This window comes from Rhineura floridana, chromosome 9 (genome assembly GCF_030035675.1).
Source record: "Rhineura floridana isolate rRhiFlo1 chromosome 9, rRhiFlo1.hap2, whole genome shotgun sequence".
NCBI lineage: Eukaryota > Metazoa > Chordata > Lepidosauria > Squamata > Rhineuridae > Rhineura > Rhineura floridana.
The window spans coordinates 26,165,216-26,178,408 of NC_084488.1; the positions used below are offsets into that span (position 1 = coordinate 26,165,216).

Sequence of the window (13,193 nt, forward strand, 5' to 3'; positions counted from 1 at the left end):
CTTTGGTATGACCCAATGTAGATCATGTTGCCGTCACATCTAGTTTGTTTCAGCTGGAGGGGAACAGGTAATACAACTTCGGAATGATTCAAAGATGCACAGGTTCTGAATTCCTAATGATGGAGTAGCTGTTTCACAAAATGCCATAACGCTGCGCTATTGTGTTTTGAGTGGGCTAGTAAGAAATTCTCAAACAGAATTGCAATGGTTGGTTTAGAATGTTGCAGGTATTCATATTTCATACAAGTGGGACCAGTGTGGAGTGTGGCTGCACAGGATTCCACCTACTCCATTCCATTCCCTCCCTCAACAGTCAGTAAGTATTCCATTGCTACTGAGCGTGTTCAGACTCACTGGGCTGTTTTGCAGCACCCTCCTTCATGGATTTTCCCCGTTCAGATATTTTCTGTCCTTCTGCCAACCTTGAGGTTCCCCCAATCCTGCTGATACCTCCTCCTGCATAGCAGGTGCCAGTTTGGCTACTCACACAGCAACACTTGTAGCCTGGACATCAGAAATAAAGGAAATATTTACACATGTGAAAGCATTTTTTTCTTGCCAGCCTTGCATTCCTCCTCTTGAAATACCCCTTACAACCCTAGCGTGAAGTCAGTATTATATGCTCTAATAATACATAATGTCAATGGGGAAATAACCACTCTATGGTAGTTGCGTTACAGTTTACCCATTGCTAATTTAGTGCTTCATGGAAGTTCATCTGGCACTTAATGCAGCAGTAGCAGCAGCTGTTGCTGCATTAATGATACACCCAGCACACAGTGATTGGACTCTTTGAAAGATACATGCTGAAAGATATCATTAACACTAACAGCCCAATCAGCAACTCAGTTATGCTGAAATACTTGGATTTATGCAGATTTATCCCTGTTGGCTTTGATGGAGCCGCCCTGGGCTCCTACTGAGAGGAAGGGTAGGATATAAATCTAATAAATAAATTCCTAGGTTATGAATAACAACTTGTTCCTTAAACAATTGGTCCCAATCCTAAATCCCAATGAAATTAAACTACAATCCTATATACATTACTGTAGTATTAAGTTTCATTGAACATAATGGGGCAAACTTTTAAGGTATGTACAAGATTGCAAGGTAAAGCTACTTTTGACTAACCAGTTCACACAAATCCTATGCATGTTTACTTGGAGGTAAATTCTGCTGAGTTTGATGAGACTTCCAGGTAAGCATGAATAGAATTGCAATTTCATAGTCCAATCCCATACCTCAGAAATAAATTCTAACATGCCTAATGAGGCTTATTCTTAGACAAGTGTCCAAAGGACTACAGCTGTTATGAACTATCCCCGGATCAGAACCATTGGTTGGGCTGTAAAGAACTAGGAGGGCAGACCCAATGAGCTTTTGTTTGAACATCAGGCTCTCCACATGCCATATGACAAAATGCTTCTGAAAGGCATCTCAAGTTTCAAGAAAAGTTTGTTATATGACACAGTAGGCTGTTATTCAGGAAACATGCAGAATCCACCTTGGAAACATGGAACTAGATGGTTCATAAGGACTGGGATTCGGAGAATAACAGCACAATCCTAACCATTTTTACTTAAAATTAAGACCTGTTGAACTCAATGGGTCTTACTCCCAGGTAGGTAGGGTTGGGTTTACAGCCTAAATTTGCTATTAACATATACGATGATACCACAAGCTAGGGAGAAGAGAAGCAATTTTTCCCTGCTGTCAATTTCTGGCCAGGTCAATCAGAGGTCACAATTATCAATCTGGGCCCTCGAAGGTCAGCAACTTGGATGGCAAAGACAACAACAGGTAGCAAAGTAAGGCAGTACTTATATATTGTCCCAGGAAGTCTTGTAGCCAAGCTGCATGATCAACAGATTCACATGAAGTATCTGTTACAGGGCTATACCACTTCAGACTAGGCAGGGGAATGACCTGTTTGAATGGTCCCATATTAAAAACATTTTTCTATTCATACAGAATTAGCATATTGGAAGGGTTTGGCATGTCAGAAGGGAGGGTTCTAAGCCAACTTTTTTGCCATGCGTAGAGCCTTAATTGGAATGTCCCAATATTATTATGGAATCCCCACGAACTCAGTGGAATCTCCAGGAATTGTACGTCATAGTCTATGGTTTACCAATCCAAAGGGGTGGCGCTAAGAATATTACCCACATGCGTAGTAAATGACGGAGTAGGTTTACTTTATCAAGGGCTCATCCATTTTAAACAATGCATAATTTACATACTAACTGGAATATCTGAGGTATTAAATCCATTACATCACAGGCTCAGCCCTCCACCCAGGAGGTTATCCTACCAGAAGTGACAGCGGGAGCTCTGCATATGCCTGACTAATACTAATTTACTAGGGTTACACTTAAATCTCTTATAGAGTGTACAGTGTCGTGAGTGGCTAACTACAGCAAGCAATGAACGCCACATCTAACAATGCTCATAAGGTTGCTGCTTGTTTACCATGAAATGCCTGGTGTAAAATACCCGTGGTTCAATGGGCAGACGGGAACTTGGGCATACTATTTTCTTGCAATGGGCAGTCGTTCCCTATGCCCGTTTTCTCTGAAGAAGGTCCCAGTAGAATTTATTCCAAAAAAGAACACGGTGACTATCCGAAGCATGTTTAGTCGGTAGTCCCACTGAGCTCAAGAGACCTTACTCCGGTCTTAAGCGTGCACAGGACTACGGACTAACAGCCCAGTCCTATGCATGCATTTACTTGGACGTACACATCTGCCTCCCAAGCACGCTCACAAGCCTAAGAGTTGCAGCCCAATGAGTTCTGAAAGCAAATAAGACTTTCACAGGTTTACAAGTCCTCACACGGAGAGGACATCCAATTGGCTGTAACAGAGGCACGGTCTACGTCTAGCGCTTGAGGAGGTATAATGGGTCGTACCATTTCAGACTGTAGAGGGGGTCATACAGTTTTGAACACGCCCCTACGTTAAAAACTCCCGCAGCACGAGACGGGAGGTACTGTACGTCACATTCCCTTTTTCGGGGTGGTGGGGGTGGTGGCGGGGAAAGATGGGTGAAGGGAACTTTTAACTCCACCCCACCAATAGCGCATGCTTTTTGGTGCTTGCAGGTGGCCCGAGAGAGGATGGATCATAGACGCGGCGAGGACAGAGCGGCCAGGGTTCTGTTGCACATCCGGATTCTGCGGCTCTGCCTTCGGCCGATGGGGTCAACTCTGGAGCCGTGTGCCGGCCGGGGCCAGGCGTATCAATGAGGAGTCAGTCCTGCTTACCCCTCTTTTCCTTTCGCCTCGCACCCTCGCTGTAGCTGGCAGAGGAAGCGGCGCTAATAGTCCGTGAGCAGGAGGATGCTGCTGGCTCTGGCCGCCCAGCGAAGAGGATGGGGCTGCGTCTGTCAGCTCCATTTGCTGCGGCGGAGGGGTCGAGGCCAGGCGGGGGTATCGCTCATCCGGGCAGGTTGCCACGGTGAGTGGGGCAAGAGGAATACGCGGTCGTGGGGTGCTCCCGGATCACACCTGCTCCGCTCTCGTAAGACTGGCAGACTCTGTCCCCTTATGTTCTTGTAGTCGTGAGGACTAGAAACTTTCACTTCTTAACTGGGTGAAATGTACTGTTCTTCCATCGAACGTTAGGGAGAGAACCTACGTCAACCGCATCAGTCCTGGGGTTGACCGGCCTTAAGCAAGTCACTTTCAATATTAATACTAAGGGAAGATCCTAAGATACTGCCCTATCTTAGAGATTTGTGATCTACTGTGTGTACACTATGCATTTAAAGCCCATCCCCCAAAGAATCCTGGGAACTGCAGTTTGCTAAGGATGCTGGGAATTGTAGTTTTGTGAATGGTAAGCTACAGTTTCTAGGATGCTTTGGGAGGAAAATGTGCTTTAAATGTATGGTGTGAACACAGTGTATGACATACTTTGAATGCTTGTTGGGAAAATGTATAATTGTTATCATTTACTAGCAAGGTGTGCATTATTATGATAGGAGGAGTGTGCTGTGTGTAGAAGGAGGGCTCTGTCAGCAAGGGCCAGGACATCTGGTGTTTGGGGTGGAGGCAGAGAGAGCTGCAACAGTGCTTCTCCCCAAGTGCAGTGCTCCCCCACCCCCGATGCTGACGGCAGCCTTTCACTTCTGTGAGAAAAGTAAAGTGGTGAGCTCTAGAACACAATTGTGGGACTAAACCTGCTCCCTCTGCCTGGTCACTCCAGCCATTGTGGATTCAGCTTGTACCTGTTTGCATAGTCCTGCCTCTTCACCTGCAGAGCTGGATCCTGTTTCTTTAATATGCCAGAGTGCGATGGAATGTGGAGAACTGACTTTTGTGTGAGATTTATATTCTTTGAGATCTGTGCAAGAAGTTAGCTACATCAGTCTTTCTAGTCTGATCCATCGTTACTTTTCCTCAACCTCTTGGGATTGTTCTGCATCCAAAATGGCATGTCATTTTGCATTTTTCTGGTGGGGGCAGGGCTTAATTTGAGTTTTAAGTTCTACAAACCTCTGTCTTAAGGCCCAAGCTTCAGTAGCGCAACATTTGAATAATATGGAAGTGCCTCTCAGAATAGGCCTGTTTAACTCCATTGAGTAACTGTAGCTACACAGGTAGCATTGAGAGTTAATGTTTAGTAGGCAGTAGGTGTGACTTGTTGGCAAGGTAGAACCCTAATACAGTAGGGCCCCACTTATACAGCAGGTTACGTTCCAGGCCCCCGCCGAAAAGTGAAAGCTGACAGCGATCATTCTTTGTATCTTTCTTTTTAGAAACCAAGTACTCAAGTGCTATCATTCAGTAACCCTAGTATTTGGAGACTAGTGTTGGTGTACCAAAGCCTACCAGTTACCCTCCCCTCTTACTTATTAACACATTTATAGCCCACTCTTCCAAAGGCCATCATGAGTGGCTTACATTTGGCATCCAAGTGGTCTCCCATTCAAGCTGCCTATAGGGCCAGACTGACTTGGTTTCAGCAGTGCAATGACAAACGTGTGCTTTTAGTAAATGTGCTGTTGCTTCTTGCAACTGAAATTTAGAACTAGGAGTTCAGCAGAATATGCAAGCATATTCTTTGAAGTTCACCCTTATGTGTCACCCAAACCTGATGTGCACTTCACATTGCTGACTCCCAGGTTTGTACAGTATTCTCAAGAGAGGCTTGCATATGAAGCTATTTTATATCACCAGACCATGTAGCCTGCTACTGTCTGATCTAGTTGGCAGCAATTCTCCAGCAGAGATCTTTCCCCAGCCCCGCTATCTGCAGTCCTTTTAACTACAGATGCTGGAGATTGAATCTGGGACCTTTTGTACATCTGACATATGTTCTGTCACTGAACTATTTTCCTTCTTCCTGCTTTGCCATTTTAGCACTAAGCTTTGCTACTCCACATTTCTTAATACCTTCAGGAGGCTGCCTGCCTCTGGACAGCGTCCTGCCTAAGAAGTTTTGAAGATGCAGATCAGGTCATGGAACACAAACTGTGCTTCAGAAGCATCTGTGGGCTGCATAGAATTAAGCAATGGCCTGGATGTAGCCCATTGGACAAGTGTGGGCAACCTTTGGTCCTCCAGATGTTGCTGAACTACAACTCCCATCAGCCCCAGCAAGCATGGCAATGACTAGGGATGAAGGGCATTGTAGTTCAGCAGCATCTGGAAGGGCAAAGGTTCCCCACACCTGCCATAGGCTGTAGATTCCCCATGTAGGTTCCTGTACTGGATGGCCTTCATATATCTCATCATATCCTTTCAAACTCTGCATATGTTCATTGATGACTTGATTGTATTTTTACCCAGCCATTACGCTTAGTAAGCTGAAGCCTAGGGGCCTGGAGTTCTTGGGGGCTTGTGGGGCACTGGCCCGAGGGCCCCTGGAGCTACAGGGGGCCCTCCGCTCTCCTTCTACGATCCGCGGAAGCATCCGCGGACCGCCATCCCCTTATTATCCCCCTGCTTTACCTACCTTTCCATTGTTTTTTGCGGTGCGCAGATTTGCCATCAATCAAGATGGCGGCCAAGGTTTCCTTAAGGGGCTGAAGCCTCTGCCGCCATCTTGGCTGATGGCACACATGCGTGCTACACGTGCGCGTTGCTGCCATCAACGAAGATGGCGGCAGAGGCTTCAGCTCCTTAGGGAAACCTCTGCCGCCATCTTGATTGATGGCAAACCTACGTGCGCCGCAAAAAACAACGGAAAGGTAGGTGAGGCGTGGGGATAGGGCCCCCCAAACACCAATCAGCCTAAGGGCCCTCAGCTTAATACGGCCCTGCCTCTACCCCACATTCTTCACTGTTTTCAGGCCACATTCTTATAGTTTGAATTGTGCCATAGATATAATTAATCCTTGGCTCCTTTTGAGTTTCCTTGTTTTCACTGTTTTTAGTAGTCCTGTGCTAGGCTATTGATGGTGTCCTTATTTCACATTGTAATTTTCTGCCAGGAAAGATGTACAGAAGGGTTATTTGACAGCTCCTTTGTGCCAAGAAGCCTGGAAAGAATGTGTTGGCAGTTTCATTGGTTTCAATCAAGTTCAGTATTCCCATTAACCTCTTATTGCTTTATTCCCCTTAGGTTCATGACACTACCCCACCAGCCTTGCAAGGAAGCCCCCAAAAGTTATTAGCACCCTCAAATTTGTACTAGCCTGCTTGTACAGCTCATCCCAGTGCTAGTCATTTGGAGAATATCAATGGCTTGAGAGAAAAAGATCAATCGTCTTTGAGCTAATTAAAAACATTTCATCTGGGCAAACCTTGCTTGTCAAATGTGACTGGTGGGTGGCTGTTTACAAACCTATAATGTCTTCTATACCTGCCAGCATGGCTTATTGTTGCAATAGCTAATTTTAAAGTAGCCTCTTAGTGAGCATGATAAAGTAATCTGGGTTTATGGTGTGTGGAATTTTGGGATCTCTATCTGCATAAAATACAAATGGCTGAAAGAAATAAGAACTGCCTAAGGATTCTGCTAGAAAAATATTTTAGTTTTTTCTCCGGAATATTTCATTTATGTGTGGGATATCGCTAACAGTTTGCAAACAATTATCTAGCAGTTCTCTGTGCCTTTTTCTTTGTACTTTTCTTTTTTTGTGGCCCTCTCAAAGTACCAAAATGTTTTGTTTTCTTGTTTCCTTCAGGATGGCAAGTGCCCCTTAAATTAGGCAGTCTGTTGCCTGTGTGGCCGGGCAGCCGCCTGCCTGTTCATTCAAGTCAAGTAAGAGTTTATACCTCTGATGGTCAGAAAAACAGCACCGGTGCACAAGATGCAAGTTCCTCAGCCTCTGAAGGGCGTACGCAGAAAGCAGCAACAGGTACGCACACCTTGGATTAACTTTTCTTAACCTTTCTTTCCAGCCTTAGTGAAGCTGTATTGCAGAACTTGGCAGAAATTCAGCCCTGAGCTGTCTTTAGTTGCAAACTTTAATTCTCCTGCTACAGTGCCTTGTGCCTACATTTGCACTAGGTCTGTTTTCATGTTTTGTAGAGTTTAATTTTAGGGTTGTGCTTGGCATAAATCCTAAACCAAAGCAACCTGCTTTGGAAAAATCCAGACCTTATCCAAAGCAAATCGAGCTGCTCCCAAAGTTTCAGACCTGCTTTGAAGAGTAGATACTGTGCAAAGCAATCTGAGGTGAACTGACATCCTTTTGAAGTGTTGAAGGGATCCAAAGCAGTTTTTTTCTCTGTGTGTACTCCTAATAGTCCTGCTTGAATATCAGGTGGCTGTGGTAGCCAGGAGTGCTTTCAGCCAACTCAGACTGGTCTATCAGCTGCACCTGGAAGTGGTTAACTTGTCCATAGCATACTTTGGTGACATCGAGGCTTGATTACTGTAATACACTCTACGTATGGCTGCCTTTGAAAATCGTTTGGAAATTGCAGTTGGTTCAAAATGCAGCAGTTAGAATGTTAACTGGACTGTGACGTGGGGAACATACCATTCCTCTGCTTTATCGACTCCACTGGCTCCCAGTTTGTTTCCGGGCCCAATCAAAGTGCTGGTATTGACCTTTAAAGTCCTAAACAGCGTGGGACCAATGGACCCGAGGGGCCGCTTATGCCCATATGTTCCTGTTGGTGATTTAAGATCAGCTGCCTCTGGTCTCCTCTGCGTGCCTGGAATGAAAGATGTCACAGTGGCAGGCATGCATGCAGAAGTGAGCCTTTTCAGCCGTGGCCCCCAAGCTCTGGAATACCCTACCCCAAAAAACCCACTCTGCTCCCTCCCTGACAGCGCTCTGGAGACTTTTGAAAACCATCCTGTTCTGAAGAGTCTTTGGGAGGAACTGAAGGCTGAGCCTGAAACTGATTTAATTTACCCCCGTTTTTAGTTTATCACTTTAGTCCCCTTTTAATATGATTCCCCTAGATTTCTTAACTGTATTTTTATCTATTTTGATGTTTGTTGCGTTTTTATTGTGTATGACTGCACTGTGAGCTGCCCTGAGTGTCCAATTTTAGGGTAGAATGGCGGGATAGAAATATTTTAAATAATAATAAAATAAATTAATTTACACATGCAGTGACAGCATTTCTTGCTATATTTTCTAAGAAATAAAAAAAGTCACAAATAACCTAATGGCTGTAGGGACAGTTTGTAATAACCTTGCACATTTACTGTTTGTTTGCTATTAATTCAAATGATTTCATGAGGCAGTTAACTGTTGTTAAACCACAGCTTGATTTGAAGATGACTGCCAAGCGAGAAAAGCTTCTAAAACTGTTGTTTAAGTGTTGTTATGTTGTATATTTGCTTTAAATGTGCATTCCAGAATCCCTAATTATTCTAATGCTCATATTTTACATGTGTTTACTTGGAATTAAGGTCTGTTGATTTCAGTTATTGTGGCCCTGGTTTAAATTAGTTCTTGTACAGCAGCTACTTCTGAATGTAAAATGACTGAAGTGTTTTTCAGGTTGTGTTCCAGGGAAACTTGGAGTTCCTCCAAAGCGGGGATGGGCAACTTATAGCTCTCCAGATGTTGTTGAACTCCATCTCCCATCATCTTTGATCATTGGCCATGCTAAATGGGGGCTGATGGGGGTCGGAGTCCAGCAACAACAGGAGGGCACCAGGTTCCTCAAAAACAGAAGTTCGGGAGTCATGGACATGAGTTTGCCCATGACTCCTGATCTTCTCCTCCAATGTGTAACTTCAAGGAAGAGGTGAATGTGTTCTACAGTACACTCACAGTTACCAACTTGCAACCTGTACACTGAATGCACGCTAGGGTTGCAATCCTATGCATGTTATCTGGGAGTAAGTCTTACTGACTGCATTTGAACTTTCGTCTGAGTATACATTTGGTTGAAAGAGACTGCTGTTGCTCTTCCGATCTGTTTTCCGCCATTGTCTCTTGACTGCTTTGCAACACACTGGGAGTCCTGTATATGTACCTCCTGTGGCAGACAGTGCAACCTCACTCCAGCACCAACCCTGTAGGGTAGCCTGGTAAATGGGTGGCCCATCCTATCTCTCTGTCTGCTTGCCACTACCTGCGTATCTGTCATCTAGGGGAAGGGATGTGGGATCCCCACTGCCCTTGAGTTGGTCTACTCAGGAGTAGGGAAACAGCTGAATTCCAAGTCTCCTGCTGGACAGCTTCAGCCGCCTCCCCCCCCCAATTTCCCAGGCACTTTAATAACCACTAGCACAATCCAAATTGGTCCAGAAACTAGTGTAGCCCAAAAATCCAATTAAACGGTTTATTCAAAAGGGTATATAAAATAGTGAATATGCACAATCAAAATGAAAACAAACACTACACCAGAATATTTGTCTTGTTTTTCCTACACTAGGCCAAACTAACATAGCAACATGTGCTCTCAATGGTCACCTCTGGCGTTGGCAGCTTCTGGCACCAGTTTCAGGGTGAGGGGATCAAGGAGGACCGAATGCAAAGACCCTATTGATTTTTGTGGTCTCTGTGTTGAGGCTGCTTTGAGTGACAGGTCACTAAGTCCAGCCAGTTGCAGGACTGTCAGGTACTGCAGAGATGGGAGCTTAACATCTTTGGAAAACTTGGGAGGTGGGCTGTTGCAATGTGTACACAACTGCTGGATTTGCCCACTTCTGCAAGATGACAGGCTTGAAGGGGAAACATGACTTGCCACCTGGATATGATGGAGGACTAGAGATACTGGGCAATCCTAAAGTGACAGACTGGGGTAGGGCCAAGCCAAGCCACACCTCCAGTGTGCATCTGATGAAGTGGACTGTGATTCATGAAAGCTTATGCCATAATACGTTTGGTAGTCTTTAAGTTACTACAATATTGTTTTTTCTGCAAGAGACTAACATGGCTATCCCTTTGGAAATAAAAACTTGCTTTATGCTGAGTCAAGCCATTGATCCCTAGAAATGTGAAGACTTGGAAAAAATCTGGAATTTCCCCCAATTTTTCTGTTTTGTTCCCCCCCCCCAAGAATTGGGGGGGGAGTTTTCTCCCCACATTTTTCCATTCCCCCCCTGGGCTTTCACATCTCTAGTCTACACTGACTGGTCATGCCTGTCTGGGGTTTCAGGCATGAGTCTTTCACAGCCCAACCTGAAGCTGTCATAGTTTGAACCTTGGACCTTCTATGTGCAAAGCATACGCTCTACTTCTATCCCATTCGGAATCTGTATTGGATTTGAAATTGTTTTTATCTATGGAGTTGTTTTATATATTTTTATAGTATTGTGAAATTGCTTTGAGATGATTCATAGGGAGCAATTCATAAGTGAAATTAATACCACCACCACTACTGAACTATGGCCTGTCCCATAAGATTCTCTGGGCCTTCCCCCCCCCCCAGTATGCAATATCAGTATTCTGGAGAGTAATTTGGATAAGGCTTTAAACATTATTATCTTGACTCATAGCTCAGTGAATAGGTCAGATTTTCCTTAATTAACGCGTTTTTGTCAAGCCTTTAGGCTACTATTGTATATATATTTTTAAAAGGGCACGTAATGTTGCTTGAATTTTCAGTAGTAAATCTTGACATTTGGTGGGTGATTATTTTTCCTGATCTAAGTTTATGGCTTAACCTTTTCTTAAATAATGTCACTGAGTGTCCATTTTACAAGGGAGGGGGCGGGGAAATCATCTCAACAGTCAGCTACTTCTGACAAGCCTAGGAGAAACTAAGACCTCAGCATTTATCAGTGGACTGTCAGTATAAAACCTGTCAGTTTAGTGCTCTAAAGATAAGGAGGAAGGAACAGACTGGCATACCTTTAACTAGCTTTTGATATTGCTGCTCTTGATGAAGAGCACACTGTTTTTAAGTGTGTCAAAAAGTTGCTGCTGTGTTTTGGGGATGAATAAAAACTTCCATATTCATTAGGCCTTCTCCGTATTCATTATAAAATGGAAAACCATTTTCCTGAGTTTTCTTCTCTTAAGGAAATAATTTACTCTGTGCCTACCCATTTTCTGCAAATTAAGGCAGGAACTAATTGCAAGATTCTTAAAAAAGAAGTTGTATAGACTAAGAATATTTTAATAATACTTAACTTTTGAATAATTCGTGCCACATATCAAGCTTCTTATTAATAAAAGAACACAACCTCCATTGTAATGTTGTTGAATTCAGAGAGCTAATCCTAATGTCTTCAGTTTCAGTAAAATTAGTTTCAATTTCACTGGGAGCACAGATGTCTGGCAAACATCCAAATTCTAAAGAATAAAGCAACAGTATATTAGCTCTTGTTATTGAAGTCATAAGAACTTAATTCTGTCGATACAGTTAATTAAGATAGAGATATGCAAGGGATTGCATGCATTTGTGTTGAATCTCTCCCTGTGAAACCAGCGTAGCTTAAAAGTGCTTAGCTTGGAATGGATCATGGCCTAGCTTGTAACAAGAGTGTTTCAGGGGAGAATATTTCAGATTTGCAGATGATAGCATTCCATTTTTAAGTGATGAACGGTCTAGAACCTTTCTGTTCTGGAAGATTTCATTCTTTTTACTATTTTTATTGGGAAAACATCACTGTCTTTCTTTAAAACATTTTTGGGTGACTGTTGCATTGCTGTGAATATTTTTTCTGAGTTTTAAACAGAAGCACTTCAGTTGGAATAGAAACTGGAGGCAGGAAATACCTGCATTTTTTAAAAATAAGGATATTCAAAAACTAACATTTGTTACAAGTCTTCTCTGTATTGGGTTTTTGCCTGTAAATAGTAGATTCATGCATTTCACCAAGAAAATTCCATTTCCATTAAAAATATTCTTCTAGTGTGTGTCTTTGGAACAGGGATGACTTCACTAATTTTGCTTAGTGAACAACAAATTGCTTATTAGCATTTCTATGGAATATTTGTATAAATCATGAAGTTATACAAACCTCAGGCCCAGGGACCAAATGCAACTCTCTGCGCCTCTCTGTCCAGCTCAGCCATGCCCCCTTATCAGCCTTGCTCCATGTCTTCCTTGAGTGCTTTTGCCTGGCTAGAATATGGACAGGATTCAGTACGGTACACAAAAGGTGCGCAGTTTTCTACTTGTACATTAGGGTGGGGCCATGACAGACCATACATTTCACTTAAGTTAGTGGTGTAATGCAGGGGTGAAGAACTTCATCCTGTAGGGCAATTGTTGCCTGGCCCAGGTCCCAGTCTGGCCCACAAAGCTGTTTTCCTCAAACATCATATGTGATGTCGGTTGTGGGGCAAGTAGACTTGAGACTTGATTGGCAGCCTGACTGAATTCTCCATGGGGAACTCAATTGCACAGCCGATCCCTACAGAAAGTTGCTTTGCCACCATGACATATGGTGATTGACAAGTGGGTTGGCCCGCTTGCCTGTCAGAGTCGGTCCACAGGGGTGGGAACAGATAATGATCTGGCCCACTGGGTCAAACATGTTTCCCATCCTGCATGTAGGGTTTCTAGAATACCAGACAAGGAACTGAGAGATCAGGTTTCAAACCTCCACTCAGCCTTTAAGCTGACAGGGTGGCATAGGAGGCTGTTCATATTGGGTCAGATTATTGGTCCATCTTGCCTGGAGTTGTTTACACTGACCTGCAGCACCTCTCCATGGCTTTAGGTCTGAGGTGTCGAGAACACTGGAGCCCAAAATCCAGGGACCAGTTTGTTGTTGGTGCAGTAGGTGGCAAAGGACCAGGGTAAAAACCAACCCTGCGAAGTAGCAACTGCCCTTACTCCATAAGTCCTACCACTCTGGTCCAGGACATTCCCAAGCTAT

General features: G+C 43.9%; 1 protein-coding gene and 1 long non-coding RNA gene across 3 annotated transcripts in view; one reads left to right on the forward strand and one right to left on the reverse strand.

Annotated features, from left to right (window-relative positions):
• Window positions 1-208: 208 nt before the first annotated feature.
• Window positions 209-3,716, reverse strand: LOC133364148 (uncharacterized). The gene is made up of 2 exons (XR_009757847.1): window positions 2,470-3,716; window positions 209-504 (listed from the first exon to the last, which is right to left on the reverse strand). It is a non-coding gene; the product is annotated as an uncharacterized LOC133364148 (long non-coding RNA).
• Window positions 3,019-13,193, forward strand: part of SLC30A9 (solute carrier family 30 member 9) — a 35,570-nt gene continuing 25,395 nt past the window's right edge. Inside the window, exons 1-2 of one of the 2 annotated variants that reach the window (XM_061584308.1) lie at window positions 3,019-3,518; window positions 7,132-7,305. In XM_061584308.1, coding sequence (XP_061440292.1) covers window positions 3,338-3,518; window positions 7,132-7,305 — 355 coding nt within the window. In that variant the 5' untranslated portion in view covers window positions 3,019-3,337. The remainder of the gene's footprint in view (window positions 3,519-7,131; window positions 7,306-13,193) is intronic. The other variant, XM_061584310.1, reaches the window with a different exon arrangement.